We start from the raw sequence: 19,643 nt of genomic DNA, 5'->3' as shown, positions 1-19,643 counted from the left end.
CTTAACCCTTCACTGCCTCAGATACAAACCCTCAGAGTACAGGAAAAATTTTTCTGTACCTGAATGTACCTCACCTTGTGCTTCTGAGAAAGGTGTGAGCCAAATCCAGTCCAGTGCCATATTTTTAAGACCGGCACAACAAATGCATGTCAGTTTGCATTCTACAATTTTGAAGCTGTAGTCCTTTGTACCAGGGGTTTAAAATTTCCAGGAACTCCAGGAAAAAAATATGTATTACATACATGGAAACAGATACACAAAGGGGTTAGGATTAGCATGTGCTTGAAACATGAGCAATAGCCAGGCTTGAAGGTTTGATTGGAGCTACTGCTCAAACATTTCAAATATGTGTTAATTCCAACTCATTTCTGTATCAATAACCACAGAAAGGAAAAATACATTTTCACAGAAACAATTGGTACAAAGGTGAAAAAACATGTATAAAGAATACTGCCAGTGCTGAACTTGAATGTGCTAAAGGCAAGAATCATTTTTGTTTCCACAGTTTCTTTCTGTATGTTTCTGCAATTTTTTTTCACCTTTCTAGAATTTTCAGGAAATTTATACCCTTGGGCAAGAGATGGACTGTTTGAAAATTATGTCAGCAAACGGACTCAGACGTTTCCTACACCTTTTGTGCCTGTAATATAATCCTGGCTCAATAATGTTCCTCCAGATATCTGCATCACACCGATCTTACTGGAGCCCCCATTCAAAAGAAGTGAGTAACCAATTACAGAGAAGGACACCACAAGACAATGAACTCCAAGAATGAGCAACACAATTTTATGTACAAATCTCTTAGGATTGATGATATCTATATACAGAATTAAGGTGGTTCACATGTAATGTACAGCATCTGTGTGTCCTTAAACAGGTATGTATACAGTTCCAAAGTTCTTGTGCCACCAAGGAGTGGCGACCCAACATGTCCCAAGTCCAGTGTGCACAACAGTCCAGCATCCTGTGATCCATGCAGCCATTATCTCTCCAATTTGCAACCCATCAAGTGAGATCTGCAATGTCTGAAGAAAAGGTTTCGCTAGGGTTCCCTGTTCAACTTGTCCCATCTGCTGCTTTTCCCTGAATTCTCTAGGAAGCTGGAGTGGGAAGTAAGAGCGCTCTCCAAAAGGAGCCCGTCTTAGGACTCAATACGGAAGGCCAGCAGTTTTTCTGAGTGCTGATTATTAAGGGTTCGCAGGTCAGGAAGCCGGAGTAATAGTTTGGGGAAAAGTGTTGAATCATCCGGGTGTTTTTGGGTTATCAGTGTCCTCAGTGCCCGGAGAAGTGTCTCCTGAAGGTGCTCCACCGCATCAACATCAGAGACCCCTGAACGATCTGTCCAGAAGAGAAAGAGAACGTGATTGCCATGAGGTGTAATTAAGCATACCAATATGAATTATAACAATGGATAAAGATCAAAGAATCAGATACTGTAATTTGAGCACCATTGTCAATCACCAATCAGCATGGCTTTTATTGATTTAAATAAGGCAATGGATGGAGAATATCTCTTGAAGATGTAAATACTTGACACTGATAGTAGAGACCAACATGATCCAGTACAGGGGTCCTTAACCAGTGGTGCCCACACCCAAAGGGTCTGACAGAGTGCAGATAAGTGTTTTGAAATCTGAGTAATTTATTGAAACTTTCTAAACGAAGTAAAGGCAATTATGAGGACAGTTATTGGTAGTATAATGGTGTATTACTATAATTTTAGCAACATGTAAGAAGTTAGCACTGTTAGCAAATGTAGCTGCCAGCAGTCACTAGTGGACAAGTGGTTTAGGAAAAGGTTTGAGGGTTTCGTTGTTCAGTTAAAGAGGTGCAGGAGCCAAAAACAGTTAAGAACCCCTGTTCTAGTACATTATTTTCAGATAATTCTTAACCGGACTATAAGAGGTATTGTAGCCTGGAAAGGGTCATTGGCGCCATTCCATGGGTACTTGTCTTTAGTCCTTGCAAACAGTATAACTAGAAATGACCTAGTTCAAAGGACTCACCTGCAGACACCAAGATAACTGCCATGAAAAGTGCCATCTCCTGGGGGTCCAGTTGCAGTGAACGCAGCTTCTCACTGAACTCCAACATGGCGTCCAGAAGGGTTCCCATGCCCAGGCCACGTAGGCTGCTCAATGGGTAGCAGCCACCGCCCAGGAAAGTCAGAGCCTTCTCTGGGTGAAAGAGCATAGAAAAGCGCACCATCAGGACCTGAACAGGGAGAGAGAAAGGACAGTCTGTATCAGAGAAATCCTTATCACCTGTTAGTTGAGATCAGGATGCTCCTCTCACAATCCTCCTCTTAACCAGATTCAGGGATTTAAGGGAGGGAGCCATTTTTTTTCACTAAGTGTTATCAGATAAACATAGGACGTTGGTTAAATACAAGGCTCCACCATCTGATGGAAACACACACACTTCTTCACAGGGTGACTGATTGTACACACATGCTTAGCAGCACAAATATGGTCACAGATAACACTTGCTCATCCATACATTCATGATTGCATACAGGTATGACTATAGCAGGGGTAGCTAGACTGTGGCACCTGAAAACGTTTACCTCTCTTGCCTCCAACTTCCACCCCGGTGACAAGGAAATACCTACTGTACCTGAATGTAACTCGCCTTGACCTACTACTGAAAAGGTGTGAACTAATTCCAAAATCCCTGGTCCTGGATCTGCCATGTGTCAGCAGCATAAGCCGCAAGGCTGCGCCTGCTTCCAGTACCTGGGCTGCAACAGGATGACAGGTATGCTTTGGTCTAGCCCGGGCATTTCTAGGATATGTCCACCAGTCTGTCTTTAAAAATCAGCCTTTACTCCCACACACAGCAGGAAGGAAAGTGAACATAACAGAGGGTCTGCTAAGAGATACCCCTTCCCCTCCCTGTGACCTAAGAAGACTGCGAGAGGCACAGGCTGGGAAAGGGTCAGGAATCCCTCACCTTGTACCCCCTCCCAGCTAGTCTGGCACTCAAACTTCAATAAGTACAGTAGATTTATATTTTTTTATCTCTTGCACAAAAATGTTGCTGACCCCTGGACTATAAATATGCTGTGGCTGCACAGACTTACATGCTTGCTTACGCATTTGTGACTGTGCACACATGCCCGCTCATGCACACAAATGCCCTATTGTCCATGCAGTCAAGCGCTTGCTACCATGCTGCTGTTTGTCGGCAGATTGTATATTCTGACCTGGAAAGTTCCTGCCTTGAGTAGCATGATCTGGTCCTGCTGACAGAGTGACTGGAAGCCTGGGATGTTCTTAGCAAACTCGACTACCTCCTTCACAGCTGGGGTGAAGCACTGGGAGAACTCATCCCACACTTGCTGGCTGCTCTTCCCGCTGCTGCAGTAAGGACTAAAGTTTAGTGGGCATGCCTGGCAAGAGAGAGGGAAAACCAAACATGGCTTTAATACATTGATCTGTCATGTTCTGACCTACAGCACCCTCTGTTGTTTCAGGACCAGAATTCACATCAAGCTCCATCATCTCTTTCCTGCCCCTGCTATCCCAGTCCTTAAACAAACACTCAAAATAAAATCCTGCCCAAGCACCTGTCCTCTGGAACCCGCTGTTATTCAAATGCTGAGGACTCTCCTGTAACCTCAGTCTCTCAATACACCTCAATCATGCCCTGTAGAACCCTCTGCTATCCAAGAGCCACATTCTCTTGAACAAACATCTATCTATCATTGATTGAGCAGAAGGCTAATCCTCCCAGTTAGCTCAGGGTACAGTTTCATATTTCCAGTGGGGATGAATGAATGATAGGTTGTTAAGACCCCACCCTCCACCCCTATGGCTTCTCCATTTCAGCCAGAGGGCCAAGAAGTGACCATCCTTAGGTTATGACAAATACATCACATCTGGTCTAAACCAGGGGCGTAGCCAGACATCCAACTTTGGGTGGGCCTGGACTCAAGATGGATGGCAGAAGAACCCCTCCCTGTCCCACAGGTGATTTGGTTTCTCTTTGTCTCACCTGCATGCCGTCTGCTGTTTACAAGGTCTGCAGGAAGGACAGTAATTGGGAGTTTTCAGCTGGTGGGGCTAGGGAATCAGAATAGGTGTGCTGCTACTGGGTGGGCCTGAGCCCAAAGTGGGTGGGCCTGGCCCACCCAGGCCCACCCTTGGCTACGCCACTGGTCTAAACCAGGCTACTAAGATCCCATCAACCTAAGAACAGCTTGGAATCAGTTTTCTAAGAATGACGACTTGTGACATAACATGCTAGGTAAAGAGTGCAGTGACCATTTAATGTTCTTTCACAGGTCATCTATGGCATAAGGAAAACATCTTCCAGCACCTCACCCCAATCTCCTTGCCAAAGTGGGGCCTAAATATACCAGCTACTTCCTCAATTGCACCCAGATCAATCTTTCCAGCTACAGACGTTCCCTGCTACTCACTATGCCTTTGCTGGTGGCTGATCTCCATGGACATGACCTCTGACCCACACTTTCAAAGTCTGGATAGTGACTGGCCTTCTGGACGTAGACTGCCTGCTGTGCCTGGTAGGTATCATTCCCAAATTTGCACTGGACATTGTCCATATTTCCTGGGTCTTCCTGGGGGTAGCTGTGGTCACATAAGTGCATGGTGGTCTGGTCATATTGGCTGTAGCTGTAGGCATTGTTCAGCTGTTGATCGGTGTAGCTGGGAGTGTAACTGTTGGCCAGGCAGTGCTGGGGTCTGTGCTTGCTCAAGTTATCCTGCCCGGTCACAAAAATTTTGTGATAGGCATGGGAGATGGCACTGATTGCCTCCTCCACCTGGGAATCTGGGCTGGGGGGCGTCTCAGGCCCCACATCAACGTCCATTGGGGCCTCATTCAGGCTGTGCATGTAGCTCTGCATTTCATCCATCAGCCTCTGCTTCTCACGTTTAGGGATGCGTCCAAAACGCACAGCTGAAAATAGGAAAAAGACAGTTCAACAATGAGCCAAGAGCAGTTACCTAGCTGCAATCCCACAGCATCACACAATACCATAATATAGAATAGTGTGACCAAAAATAAATAGCCGAGATTAACAAATCCACAAAGTGCAATACGTATAACAGAAAGCAATAATCTCATGGAGCCACACATCAGAAACATTCAATATGGAGTGACCTAAAAAGGTTGTGTTTGACCTAGGGACCCGGCCAACGTTGCTGTCCTGGCTGCTGCAGGAAGAAAATTTCTCTCTGTGAACCACCATGAGATCAGGTGGCTATAAATAAAATAAATAAATAAATAAATATGTTTATATGAAGAGGCTCCAGGACCTGGTGCATACCGTGGGCAACTGTATAATCGGGCGCTTCCAATTAGGAACCTGTAAAGCACACAGCAGAAGTTCATTCTATAAAAGTAGGCGCCTAATTTTCATTACAGGATACTAGTGTAACTACCTGATGACGTGCCTAACATTTAGGTGCTCACGCTTTTGCCAGTCACAGAACTGGTGTTAATTGCAAGCACTTAAGTGTGGCCAGGATGTGTGTAATTTACAGTATGTGTAAGTGGGAAATGCTCCTATGTCCCGCCCATGCTTCAGCCCTGTGTAAGCCCCCTTGCAAATATGTATTATGTAAGTTAAGATCCAACAGAAATCCACCTAGGTGCAGAACTCAAGATCCCATGGTGAGGAACAAAAGATAAGTGAAGTGGGAAAAGTACATCGTTGGTATATCAAACGAGGTAATAAAAGGACGTACTTTTCTTTTCAGCCAGCGACGCTATCACCAAGGTCTTTTTAAAGACCAATCTGTAGTGTCACAAGGTCAAAAGACAACACATTAAGGATTTTGCTCATTTGTTTATTCATAAGACTCCTGATGCAGGCCTCCTGGCCGAAACACAGGTCCTGTGTTGAGTCCTTGTTCAATAAATCTTCTTGAAGTACCCTTGTTTCTGGAATCCGTGGTCATTTTCCCACTTCACTGATCTTATGTAAGTTAAGCAAATAATTGAAGAATAGCACGTAGGCACTACACTAGCACATACACGCATACATAGTACTATTCGAAACACTTATGCGCAAGAATGGAGTGGGCTTCAACGGCAACTCCAGTAGCTGGAACATAAGGACAAATTTGGGTGGACTTGTACAGTCTATGTCCCAGAAATGACCAAGAAAGACCAGGATCAAGTATTTTATATGACATTCATTGTTGATTTAATCATGACTTGATAATGAGTGTGACTGTTCGGCAGACTGGATGGACCATTCAGATCATTATCTGCCATCATCTACTACGTTACTATGCTAATGTAAGTGCCTAGGTCAGAGATTTTCAACCTAGTCCTCAGGGCACACCCAGTGAGTTGGGGTATTCAGGATATCCCCATTGGCTGGGTGTGCTCTCAGGACTGGATTAAAAATCCCTGGCCTAGGTTACAGAATTGCCCTGTCAATGCACTATATAATCTTCTGAAATCTGTGAAAAAATATATGTATTTATATATCTCTAGCCAGTGGTCGGGTAGTGCCAGGAATGACCTATACTGCAACTATGCTGGTCTTCCTCTATTCTCCATTAAGTGCCTTCAACTGATTCAATCCACATCTGTTAAACTTATTCATCGTGCACACCGCTTTGATTATGTCACCCTCCTCCTTAAACTCGAACACTGGCTTCCTGTCTTAATTAGATCCGCTTTAAAATACTCATGCTTGTCTTTAATAATCAATCTTCCACAGCTCCAGTTTATCTATCCAAACTATTGGTTCCCTATTGCCCAGCTCAATGTCTTCACTCCTCATCTGATAATCGCCTCCATATCCCATTCCCTTTGGCTCTTCAACTCTTTCTTTCTTGAGTCACTGCTTTCAGTTATCTGGGTCCCTAAACTGTGGAATTCGTTGCCTTCTTCCCCGAGGACACCTTAAGCCCCTTCTGAAAACTCACAGCTGGAAGATGGCCACAAGGCTCCCCACCGAGGCCAGAAACTGTAGATCCTAAATCTAGTCATGATGTGTGCTGGGATGTGTGTATGTGCTGCCTCCACTAAACGGGTAAATCCCAGCATCACCCTGACTCTGCGTCTGAACCGCCCCCAGTCTCTGTTTGACAGAGCTTAAAATCCATTCAAGATAGACAAACAGGACAATAATGGATTAGGGAATCATCTGTCTCTTTGCAGATGATACCAAACTCTGCAACAGGGTGACCACACTGCAGGGTATGAATGACATGAGGAAGGATCTAGCAAAGCTGGAGGAATGGACCAATATTTGGCAACTAAGATTTAATCCCAAAAAATGCAAGGTCATGCATTTGGGTTGCAAGAATCTGAGGGAACGGTACAGTATAGGGGGTGAAGTGCTTCAGTGTATGAATGAAGAGCGGGACTTGGGGGTGATTGTGTCTGATGACCTTAAAGCTTCCAAACAGGTAGAAAAAGTGACAGTCAAAGCCAGAAGGATGCTTGGGTGCATAAAAAGAGGGATGACCAGCAGGAAAAAGGAGGTGATTGTGCCATTGTATAAGTCTCTGGTGAGGCCCCATTTAGAGTACTGTGTGCAGTTCTGGACACCGCACCTATGGAAAGATATAAACAGGATGGAGTTGGTCCAGAGGGCGGCTACAAAATTAGTAAGCGATCTTGAATACACAAAATATAGGGACAGGCTTATGAATCTCAACATGTATATGCTGGAAGAGAGGAGGGAGACAGCAGACATGATAAGAGACGTTTAAATATCTCAAGGGCATTTATGTACAGGAAGTGAGCCTTTTTCAACTGAAGGAGAGCTCTGGAACGAGGGGGCATAAGATGAAGTTAAGAGGGAATAGGCTTAGGAGTAATCTAAGAAAGTATTATTTCATGGAAAGGGTGGTGGAGGCATGGAATGGCCTCCCGGTGGAGGTTGTGGAGTCAAGGATTGTGTCAGAGTTTAAAAAGGCATGGGATAAGCACATGGGATGTGGAGGTTGTGGAGTCAAGGACTGTGTCAGAGTTTAAAAAGGCATGGGATAAGCACATGGGATCGCTTAGGAAAAGGAAGAGTTAGGGGTTACAGAAGATGGGCAGACTGGATGGGTCATATGGCCTTTATCTGCCATCATGTTTCTATGTTTCTATTTATTGTGGGAATGATTAAAACAAAGGGGTAAGTAGGAGGTTGAGTTACATGCAGCCTCAAAAGGTGGGCTTTTAGTCTGGATTTCAATAGGGCCAGAGACAGAACATGACATACTGACTCAGGAAATCTATTCCAGACATACGGTGCAGCAAGATAAAAGGAACGGAGTCAGGAGTTGGCAGTGGAGAAGGGTACAGATAAGAGTGATTTACCAGATGAACAGAGTTTCTGAGGAGGGATGAGAGGAGAAATACTGAGGAGCTGCAGAGTGAATGCACTTGTAAGTAAGAGGAGTTTGAACTGTATATGGAAATGGATAGGGAGCCAATGAAGTGACTTGAAGAGAGGGGTTATGTGAGTGTAGCACAGAATTTTGAACAGATTGAAGAGAAGAAAGATGGTTTAAGTGGGAGACCTGTAAGGAGCAAGTTGTAACAATCTAAGCAGGAGCTGATTAGAGTGAGGATAAGGGTTTTGGTAGTGTGCTCAGAAAAGAAAAGACAAATTTTGGTGAAGTTATTTCTCTAAGTGATAGAGAAAGAAATGACAGGTTTTAGCAGTCTGTTGCCTATGTTCAGAGAAAAAGAAAAAGAGAGAGAGAGAGAGAGAGAGAGAGAGAGAGAGGAGTCAAAAATAACCCCGAGGTTACAAGCTGAGAAGACAGGGACAATGAGAGTGTTAGCACCATGATTAATATTAGCCTTGCTCTTTTATTATGATTATATAAACGAGGTGGCTAGGATGGCTGTTTTGACAGTTGTTGTGGTTAGCAACTCAGAAAAACCCAAACCTAGTTACAAACCACAAAGCTGTATATGTCAGCGCCACAATGACCCAGAAACCTCCTTGTAATCACGGCAGAGAATGGAAGCAGCTCAGTAGCACTTCTCATCCCTCCACAGCGCTAGAGCATCAGAGGAGAATTTGAAATCTGGTGCGATGAGATAGCCTTACACCTCATTACCCCTCATCTGGCCCTGCCACAATGTCTGCATCCCTACCAGGCAGCCAGTTTTGTCCTAGCACAGGTGGATACATGACCAGTGCTTAGCTCCTGATTCTGTGCTGCAATTTGGTGACAGTTTCTAAATAGAAATAAACAAGTGCCCACATGGCATGGTTCCTCTTCCCTCCATTTGCAAATTCATACATGTCTTTGGAGAAACTGGGTGTAAAGACATAGGGTACAGTGTGTCTTGTTAGGGTAGCAGGGGCAGAGGAGCTCCTCTGTGAGTGGTTCTGTGTGTATATTTGTTTCTATTTTCAGTATGTGTGAGGGGGCCAGTGATACGGATGTTTGGAGTAGATGGATAGGTGTGAATAGATGAATAGTTGTGTATGTGGGGGGACAATGTCAGCAGATGAGTGTGTGGCTGTGTGTGTGTGTGTAGCAGATGGTGTGGGGGGGATTGGAGGACTGTGTGAGGAGGATGGTGTGTGGCTGTATGTCAGGATAGGGGTAGGGAAGTTTGGAGTGGGGAAGGTGTGCTGTGTGTGTGGCAGAGTGGTGTTTCGGGGGGGGGGGGGGGGGGGGGGGGGAGTTCTGTGTAGGTTGTGGCTCTGTGTGGGGGTGGGGAGTACAGGTGATTCACATGATTTTCTGGATTCCCTTAACACCAGCCCCCTCCCCCCGGCTTTGATCAACACAAGGAGAGTGGCTTTCGGTTGCATGGTGTCCCAAGCACTTCAAGTGACTAGTCAAAGCCAGGGTGACAGAGGAGCAGAATGTGGCCCAATGTGTACATGTTCTTCTACTCTTTTTGTACCAATCAGCACTGTGGCAGGAGAAGTCTTGAAGAATGTGCCATAGGAATGGTGGGTGGGCCATATGGACCTCAGAAAGGGGCAAGGCTATGGGGGTGTCCACAAGAGGGGTGTGTGTGTGTGCGCGTGTGCGGGTAGCAGCTATGGGTGTGTGTTTGCTGGGGGGTAAGGGGTTTTCATAAAGAGAGAACTAAGGATATGTGTGTAGGGAGCAGTGGAGAGAGAGCTACGGGAGAGTGTGTACTCGGGGGGCCAGTTTCAGAAAGAGAGGGTCCCAGCTAATTGAACGGGGGAGAGAGGAAAAGAAAGTTGGAGGATGAAGAAAGAAAGCTGGGAGGGGACAGAGAGAAAGAAAGGTGGAACTGTCCACCCTAGGGGGTGGGCAGAGAAAGCCAAGAATGTGTCCGGGGTGGGGGGAGGAGGAGGGTTCAAGTGAAGCTGGGTTAGGACATCCCTGGACCAGGGAGGAGAGGATGAAGCCTCAGCAAGGAGAAAGCTGAAGGTGTTAAACCTGAAATAGGAAAGGGCCAGGCCTTTATGATGGCGTTAATTCTACACAAAACTATTACAAATAAAGGATACAGAAAAGAATTATATTTTTTGTACAGAATTCCTCCAGGAGTAAAAGAGGGGAAAATACAAGCCAGTGGACAGAAAGCAGTGGTGTGGTTGCATCAGACTTCCACTAAGGCAGGAGAAACCTTTACTGCATAGCCACGATTATAGTCTTAACATCAATGAGTACAAGGTGGCCGGATGTTTCAAGAACAACTAGTTTTCGTAACTGTTTGGATTATCCTGATATTGGATTAGGTATGGTACTTGTAAGAATCAAATTGGAAGACAAGAAGGCCTGGAAGAGCCTCCCAGCTGAGGTGCAGGAAGCTGACACTGCCACAAAATTTAGACACATTTGAGAGAGAAAAAGAAAGCACTGGTAGCAACAGATCTGAGAGGTTCAGTACATGAGATAGAAGTAGGGTTGCTAGTGTGGGAATTTATACACTTACATATCTAAACTGGTATAGAACCAGACAGAAAGACAATTGGACAGTCTAGATAGAATAATATGTCATTATCTGCCATCATCTACTATGTTAATAAGTTAGCAAAACCAAGCCTAGCTCAGCCCAACCTCATGAGGTGTTGCAACCGATGATCTCATGTGGCACATTGATGGTTAGTGATCCCAGTACATACAAACATAAGCACCGCTATACTGGGAAAAGAGCAAGGGTCCATCAAGCCCAGCATCCTGTCTCCAACAGTGGCCAATCCAGGCTTCAAGAACCCGGCAACCCCCACCCCCCCCCCCCCCCAAAAAAAAAAAAAAAAATAATAATAATTTTTAATAATGTTCAATGGACTTTTCCCTCAGGAATCTGTCCAAACCCCCTTTAAACTCCGTAAGGCCAGCTGCTGTCACTACATTTTCCGACAACGAGTTCCAGAGTCCAATTACACACTGAGTAAAGAAAAACTTTCTCCTGTTTGTTTTAAATCTACCATATTCTAGCTTCATCTTGTGTCCCCTGGTTTTGTTGTTGTTTGAAAGTGTAAACAAACGCTTCACATCTGTCCGCTCTATTCTGCTCATTATCTTGTAGACTTCTATCATATCATCCCTCAGCCGCCTTTTCTCCAAGCTGAAGAGCCCTAACCTTCTCAGTCTTTTCTCATAAGGAAGTCGTTCCATCCCTCTTATCATTTTCGTCGCCCTTCTCTGCACCTTCTCCAATTCCTTTATATCTTTTTTGAGATGCGGCGACCAGAATTGGACACAATATTCGAGGTGCGGTCACACCATGGAGTGATACAACGGCATTATAACATCCTCGTGTTTGTTTTCTATCCCTTTCCTAATAATACCCAACATTCTGTGCGCTTTCCTAGCCGCCGCAGCACACTGAGCAGAAGTTTTTAACGTCTTATCCACGATGACTCCCAGATCCCTTTCTAGGTCTGTGACTCCTAATGCGGAACCTTGCATGACACAGCTGTAATTCGGGTTCCTCTTACCCACATGCATCACTTTGCACTTGTCAACATTGAACTTCATCTGCCACTTGGACGCCCAATCCCCCAGTCTCGCGAGGTCCTCCTGTAATCTTTCACACTCCTCCAGTGGTAATACGATGCCATTCTGGCACAGTACGTTAACAAAGACAGCCTAGAATTAGCCCTGTAAAGCTGCTGGTACCGGTGCAGTTGGTACTCACCATCTCTGGACATGCCAACGGACAGGCACTTCTTGAAGCGGCAGTGCTGGCATCGGTTCCGGTTCATCCGCATGATCAGGCAGTTCTCATTCTTCATGCACATCTTGTAGTGAATGTTCTGCTGAATGCTCCTTCGGAAAAAACCCTGCAGTGGCAGAACACAAGGGGCTCAGAATGTCAAACAATCACATAATCAGCCCATACTCTGAAAAACACTGGAAACTGGGTGGTGGACTGGAAGACTACAGTCAATGCCAAGTGACCCAGTTCCTGGAGAAAGATATTAGGCTTACCTGGCTATTTGACATCTAATCCTACATCTTAGAGCTGGCTGTACCACTAGGCAGACAAATGTGTCCACCTAGGTCAAAGATAGCAACAGGGAAGCCCTATAAAAGCCATTGCTACTTGTGAGCATGTCAGCACCTCTGCACGTGCATATAGTCTAGCAGGTCCTGCCCCATCCGACCACATGTAGGAAGGGTGGGATGCGGCAGGTGGTTAGCAGTAAGTGTGCTACGATGCTAAAAGGCCTGCTACTCACAGTAACTCTTAAAGGGCCTCTCTGTTTCTATCTTTTCCACTCCCACCACAAACTCTTATACTTTCTTTGAGATCCCATGGTGGTAGGGTAGCAAGGGGCAGCCACAACGGTGGCAGACGGAAGTTGGCGAGATATGCTGGAGATCTTGTGGAGGGGGAAGGGAAGGAAAGAGATGCTAGACACCCAGGGGAGGGAAAACCTGAGGAAGAGAGATGCTAGACACCTTGAGGGTGTGGAGGGAAGGAGAGAGTTGCTGGAGACTTGAGGAGGGCGTAGGGAAGAGGAGGTGCTAACTACAGGGAAAAGGGAATGGGACATGCTGGGGACTTGAGGGGGTAAAGAAAGGAATGTATTTTGTGTCTGGGGGCTGCTGGTTTAGGAGAGTTGTGAAATTGAGATCAGAGAGTTGCATGGGAATGGGGATAGCGGGAATCCCACAGGGATCCTGTGGGGGTGGACCAAGGTCCACGGGGATCCCGGGGGGATGGACCCGGGTCCTGCAGGGTTCCTACGGAACCATCGAACTGAGCTTTGCTTTCCCTTCCCGCACATACCTCAACTCACCCTGGTGGTCTAATGGCTTGCTTCAGGACAGGAAAGATCTCCACTTTTTCCTGCCTGCTGCCATTTTAAACAAGTGGCGGCAGTGATCAGGAAAAGCATGGGGATCTTTCCTACCCCGAAGCAAGCCACTAGACCACCAGGGTGATTTGAGGTATATATGGGGAGGACACCCAGGGCTTGAGGGGAGGTGGATGCAGTTGTGTGCATGGGTGGGAGAGAGGGGCTGTAAAAAGGGTGGGAGTGTAGGTGCAGGGCAGACGGTAAGGGGCAAGGAGGTTAGATTAAGAACAGGAGACAGTACAAGGCTATCTAGCCCAATGGGTTGAAGCCAGTAGGCGGAAATTGCTGCCACATTGTTTCACCCAAAACAATAGCAAACGTTATTGAAAACAATTGCAAAAGATTACTAGAAATAATGGACTGCCTATGCATGGTCCATCTGTAAAAAGTCTAAAGTTGTTCCAGTTGTATAGGCCGTGCCTTAAAAGGTCGAGGACAAAAGATTTTTTTTTTTTTTTACTTATTTGACAGCTTTTTAATTTATTTGAAAGCTTCCCATATGTAGATATAAATATCATGAAATAAAAACTGAATATCACTAAAACGGCTTAAAAAATTATTGTCGCTGGTAGAAACAGCATTAATAAAGTCTGTATTTTGTGCTCATTTTTCTACACTGTTCTATACAATACAGTGATACATAACAAAATTTCAGTAAGGATATCCTGTTTACTGATGGGTTTGTCTTAACTGTTGTTGTAATCTGCCTTGGGAAGCCTGGTGTTATAAAGATTGGAAATAAAATTTAAAACTTTCCTTTAATTGGGGCACATGGAATAACATCTTTATCTCATCTCTTTTGCACAAATGGATTATTCTGTTTTCAGCATGTTTCACGGACAAGTGGTTTTCATATGTCAAAATAATAAAAATAAATATTTCATGCAGATCTCTATCTTGGGGGGGGGAGCAAGATGACTGCGGTGTGTTGCAGTGCAGCAGGGGTGGATGGGCAAGAGGCTAGGATGGAGGAGATTACATGCAGCGGGGACAGACAGGGACGGCTCAGATTTCTGTCCCCGTGTAACATAGTAGATGAAGGCAGAGAAAGACCTGCACGGTCCATCCAGTCTGCCCAACAAGATAAACCCATATGTGCTACTTTCTGTGTATACCTAACCTTGATTTGTATCTGCCATTTTCAAGTCATAGACCGTAGAAGTCTGCCCAGCACTAGCCCCGCCTCCCACCACCGGCTCTGCCACCCAATCTCCGCTACGCTTCTGAGGATCCATTCCTTCTGAACAGAATTCCTTTATGTTTATCCCACACATTTTTGAATTCCGTTACCGTTTTCATCTCCACCACCTCCCGCGGGAGGGCATTCCAAGTATCCACCACTCTCTCTGTGAAAAAATACTTCCTGACATTTTTCTTGAGTCTGCCCCCCTTCAATCTCATTTCATGTCCTCTAGTTCTACTGCCTTCCCATCTACGGAAAAGGTTTGTTTGCGGATTAATACCTTTCAAATATTTGAACATCTGTATCATATCACCCCTGTTTCTCCTTTCCTCCAGGATATACATGTTCAGGTCAGCAAGTCTCTCCTCATACATCTTGTAACGCAAATTCCATACCATTCTTGTAGCTTTTCTTTGCACCGCTTCAATTCTTTTTACATCCTCAGCAAGATACGGCCTCCAAAACTGAACACAATACTCCAGGTGGGGCCTCACCAACGACTTATACAGGGGCATTAAAACCTCTTTTCTTCTGCTGGTCACACCTCTCTCTATACAGCCTAGCAACCTTCTAGCTACGGCCACCGCCTTGTCACACTGTTTCATTGCCTTCAGATCCTCAGATACTATCACCCCAAGATCCCTCTCCCCGTCCGTACATATCAGACTCTCACCGCCTAACACATACGTCTCTTGTGGATTTCTACTCCCTAAGTGATCACTTTGCATTTCTTCGCATTGAATTTTAATTGCCAAACCTTAGACTTTAATCAAGATCTATTTGCAAGTGGAGCAGGGCGTAGCCACGGGTGGGCCTGGAGGCCCACCCAGGAATGGTGCACTACGATGTCCCCAACCAATACTGCATCCCTAGCTGGCTCGCTCCCGCTCGGCGAGTCCTTCAATTCAGGTTTTTTTTTTTGTCCTTCTGCCGTGGTACTTCCAACTTAAGAGTTAGTGTGCGCTACCTGTCAGCGATTCACACACACAGGCCAGCTTCAGGGTTCGCTCTTCCGCATCCCGCCGACTCGATGCAACTTCCTGTTAGGGCAGGACGCTGACGCACGCGGCAGAGGGAACCCCGGAGCTGGGCCTGTGTTTGTGAATTGCTGCGCACGCCAGTACTAAGTTAGAAGCACCACAGCAGAAGCAGGGAGGAAAAAAACTGAAGTGCCGAACTCGCGGGACGAGGTTGGAGCACAGGGAAAGGAGCAACAGAAGCAGGGAGGAAAAAGACAGAGATGACCTTCCGGGCGGGGGGGGGGGGGGATCTGGAGGGAAGGGAGAGAAGTGCTGCCCTATGGGAGGGGCAGGCTGGGTGGCTGGCTGGGTCCTGGACATATTGGGGGGGGGGTGCTGTAGGGAGAGAGGGGCTGGAGCTGTGGGGGGAGGGACTGAAGGGAAGGGAGAGAAGTGCTGGACCCATGGGGGTAGGCTGGAGGGAAGGGAAAAAGATGTTGGACCCTTTGGGGGGCTGGGGGGAAGGGAGAGAGGTGTTGTACTCCTGGAAGGCGGCGGCTGACTGGTTGGAAGGAAGAGAGGTGCTGAACCTGGGGAAGGGGAGAGGGAGAAGGGAAGGGAAAGGAAAGAGGTACTGAAGCCAAGGGATGAAAGAACAGGGAGTCAAATACTAAACACACAGAACAAGTGAGAAAAGGAGGGAGGGCAGGCAAGCCAAATGCGGGCGGGCGGGCGGAAAGAGGGAGGGGAGAGAAGCTGGATGGGGAAAGATAGGGGCACAAAGATGGATGGTGAGCATGAAGAGAGAAGACATGTCAAATGGACAGAAGACCCTAGCGAGAGAGTTAAGAGAAGGCAGTGGGAAGCAGAAACCAGAGCCTGGGATGAACATTATTTGGAAAAAAAAATGACCAAACAACAAAAGGTAGAAAAAATAATTTTATTTTCTAGTTTGTGATTACGTCAGATTTGAAATGTACATCCTACCAGATGTGGTGTTAGATATGGCTGGGGCCCAGGGCAGAAATCTAGGAGGGACCCCAAAGCACATTATCAGGCTGCACCTTCTTCAAGTTCTGGCAGGCTTGGGGCTCTCTCTGGACAGGAGGCCAAGGGCTGTTGCCCTAGCTGAACTCCTCTAACACCATCCCTGGCATGTGTCATCTTTCTTTTTTGCACAGTATAGGAGGAAATGCATCTCTTTCTATTTCTCTGGTATTGTACTACATGAAAAGGCTGGCTTCTTGGGATTTCGGTTTAATTCATGTTTATATTTGTGGTCACCTATTCTGTATTTGGCATTTGTGTTCTGTGTGTGTGACCAAGGTATTCTTTTAGTATACATTTTCTATGTAGTATTCTGTAGTAATTTGGTTTGTTCCGTTTTCCTAATAGATGTATTGATATTTTAAGGCATCACTGTAATATTTAGGGCCCTAAAATATCATAGGTAGAATCCTTGTTTTGGGAGCTAGTGCTGGAATGATATATTTGATCTAGGTTCTGAGTAGCTTGAATTACTTTACACGTCTGTTATTGAGATTACACAAGAGACAAATATGTATTTGGTGAGTTTTATGGGGAAGTGTCCTAGCCCTGCTCTGCATCCACTGTTGGGGAAGGGCCAGGGGGTAGGGGGTTCTGTGGATGCAGAATATATTTGGCTTCAATACCATAGAAGACAGAGCTTCCCAAACTGTGGGTTGGGATACCAAATGGGGTCACAAAACCCACATTTGGGGTCACAACTTGAGTGGGCTCTCTATAGGTACATAATTGTTCTGCACCTCTAGGAGGGTCACATAATTTTATTTGGCCACTATTATGGGGTTGTGGCCACAAAAGAATTAACAAACCCTGATACAGGAGAAGCATATATGTGTTGGGGGACCATGGCTCAACGGGGACTGAAGAGTGCAGTCTTTTGGACTTCCCTCAAGCTTCAGTGTGGCCTGCACTGCTACCTTCATTGAAGTTATTGGGAGCGGAGTAGGGGTGGAGCATGGGGTGAGGCAGGGCACGGGTGCATCAGGTGGTAGGTTTTTCTCTTTCAGAAAGTTGGCAACCCTAGTGCCCACCCATCCAACCTGTTGGCCCACCCAAAACTTGCCTTCTGGCTACACCACTGAAGTGGAGGACAGGATTTTGGGGTTTTGAAACTGGACAGGATAAATAATGTTGGAGCTGCTGTACATAGTTTTTTTTTTTTTTTTTAAGTTTGTTGCACTTTTAATTTGTACTTATGGAAGGAGGGGGGTTGAGGTTTCTAATCACAATCACAAAACAAACCTTTTTTTAAAATAATCTGAGTTGAGAAAAGGGCTATTGTCCTTCTGTAGGAGCAGAGTGAAAGTTTAAGGGAGTCATTGCTCATACAGAGAACTAAATAATCCTTTTTATTTTGTCAAAACATACAGCTTACAGTACAGTAGTCAGATATTGTAGCATTTCAAACAAACACTGATATTTTTACCCTTTCCTCCCCCCCAACTGGAAGCTATATGCCAAAGAATCAGTGAAAAGCTAGATTACAGGCAGGGTGTTGTGAGTTGGGGCAAGGCAAGGGTGCAGCCGGTTGTTGGTTTGCCCAGGGCATCCAGTACCCTTGGGTAAGACCTGCCTCCTCCCTCTTCCCATTGCCTTCTGGTACTTGTGGTGCCAGATACAAATAAAAACTTTAGGGACTACAAATACCATACTGCAATGAGGCTGAAATTCAAAATCAAGACTACAAAAATCTCCTTCCAGGACCTGAGTCACTTGCAGCTCTGTAAATGGAGATTAAACCTCGTCCATACAAAAGGAGTACAGCTTCCTGCTTACCTTGCAGCCCTCGCAGGCATGGACACCATAATGGAAGCCAGATGCGATGTCTCCGCATACTTTGCACAGCAGCACCATGCCACCTGTTTCTGCAACAAAAGAGACCGGTGCCCTGTTAGCACAAATGGCCCTAGGATCTCACATCTATGGCCTCCTTACTAGCCCTGGTTTACCCCGTTTTTCCCCTTCTTCCTGGTCTTTACTACCCACCGGGGTCAAATTTTCAGGAGATCCTCTATGAAAATGCCTGACATGAATTTATGAGGTGTCTTTAGCCTATGCAATTGCATCTGATACTCATAAAAATTACGATGTAAATCTGAATGGCCATGGGGTCACTGGGGCAGAGATGGAAAGCGCAGACACAATATGAATAAATAAATATTGCTAAAGGTGCCATCTGATTTTATGTCGCCTAGGACAGCCAATTCTAAGCCACGATTTTTCCCTACTGTGTGCAAGTTCTGATTTCTTTAGGGGAAAAGCATCTAAACAGCACTGGCAAACAGAGCCCTCTGGTTGGGCAATAGTAATTTAAGGCATGCAGCAGAATGTCAGTCACTCACTTGTGAAGGTGCCCGTCACGCTGTTCTGCTTAGCTCCTGTCGACCTGCCCTGGGAATGGGGTGACTGTCCTTTGCTAGGGTACCTCACTGCTCTCTCAGGAAACTGGAAAGCGGCCTTGGGTGACACTGGGGAGTTGGCCCCCCGTGGGTTCAGCACTCTAAATTCGGTAGGTGCCATCTCCTCAGGTGAAGATGGGAGAGAAGGAGAAGGTGCCAGGTCTCCGCTGGAGGGACTATCTGGGGAGGGTGCAGAGGAAGCTGTGGAACCCACATAGAGGATCACACCACCTGCAAGAAGGACAAGCAGAGAGAACTATTCAGCTTCTCCTATCTGAGATGCTCCATAGTATTGTAACACAATGCTATAATCCACAGGGTTATAGTGTCCTCACCCCAGAGAACTGATAATTTAACTCTGAACATAAGGAGGTTAAGTGTTGCCCTACCCACTAGAATAAATGTGGGCTCTGAACCAGACAATGTGCTGAAAAGGCAGTAACCTTGCCCTGCAAACACAGTGTAGTACTTGTTATTCTTATGAGCATTAGTTTAATCCCTATCCAGATACATTCTCAGAAATGTTATCAGTCTCCAGAAACATGAGAATTGCCAGAACTTTTTCTAAGTGTTTCTGGGTCTCTCTGCTCTGGATCTGTTTTGACCTACTTCACACCTGTGATTTTGCTAATATCCATGTATATTCAGGATATCAACAATGAACATACATGAAATAAATTTGCATGCACTGACACCCAAATTTATCTCATGCGCATTCAGTCTCCTCTGCTTTAAGAAAATGCCACAGTTTCTGAGTGCCTTCTCAGTCCAGAAGCTGAACAAACATCTTATGTAGTGAAAGATGGTGGGGGTGATCT

General features: G+C 45.8%; 1 protein-coding gene across 3 annotated transcripts in view; it reads right to left on the bottom strand.

Annotated features, from left to right (window-relative positions):
• Positions 1 to 764: 764 nt before the first annotated feature.
• The window catches only part of LOC115466724 (nuclear receptor subfamily 1 group D member 2-like), a 37,085-nt gene continuing 18,206 nt past the window's right edge, over positions 765 to 19,643 (bottom strand). For 2 of the 3 annotated variants that reach the window (XM_030198175.1, XM_030198174.1), the window contains exons 2-8: positions 18,769 to 19,056; positions 18,203 to 18,291; positions 12,070 to 12,214; positions 4,424 to 4,923; positions 3,206 to 3,391; positions 2,007 to 2,214; positions 765 to 1,338 (exon numbers count right to left, since the gene is read on the bottom strand). In XM_030198175.1, the coding sequence (XP_030054035.1) occupies positions 1,142 to 1,338; positions 2,007 to 2,214; positions 3,206 to 3,391; positions 4,424 to 4,923; positions 12,070 to 12,214; positions 18,203 to 18,291; positions 18,769 to 19,056 (1,613 nt within the window). In that variant the 3' untranslated portion in view covers positions 765 to 1,141. The remainder of the gene's footprint in view (positions 1,339 to 2,006; positions 2,215 to 3,205; positions 3,392 to 4,423; positions 4,924 to 12,069; positions 12,215 to 18,202; positions 18,292 to 18,768; positions 19,057 to 19,643) is intronic. The other variant, XM_030198176.1, reaches the window with a different exon arrangement.

This window comes from Microcaecilia unicolor, chromosome 3 (genome assembly GCF_901765095.1).
Source record: "Microcaecilia unicolor chromosome 3, aMicUni1.1, whole genome shotgun sequence".
Taxonomy (NCBI): domain Eukaryota; kingdom Metazoa; phylum Chordata; class Amphibia; order Gymnophiona; family Siphonopidae; genus Microcaecilia; species Microcaecilia unicolor.
The sequence above is the reverse complement of the archived record's forward strand: the minus strand, read 5'-3'. Positions and strand labels throughout refer to the sequence as shown.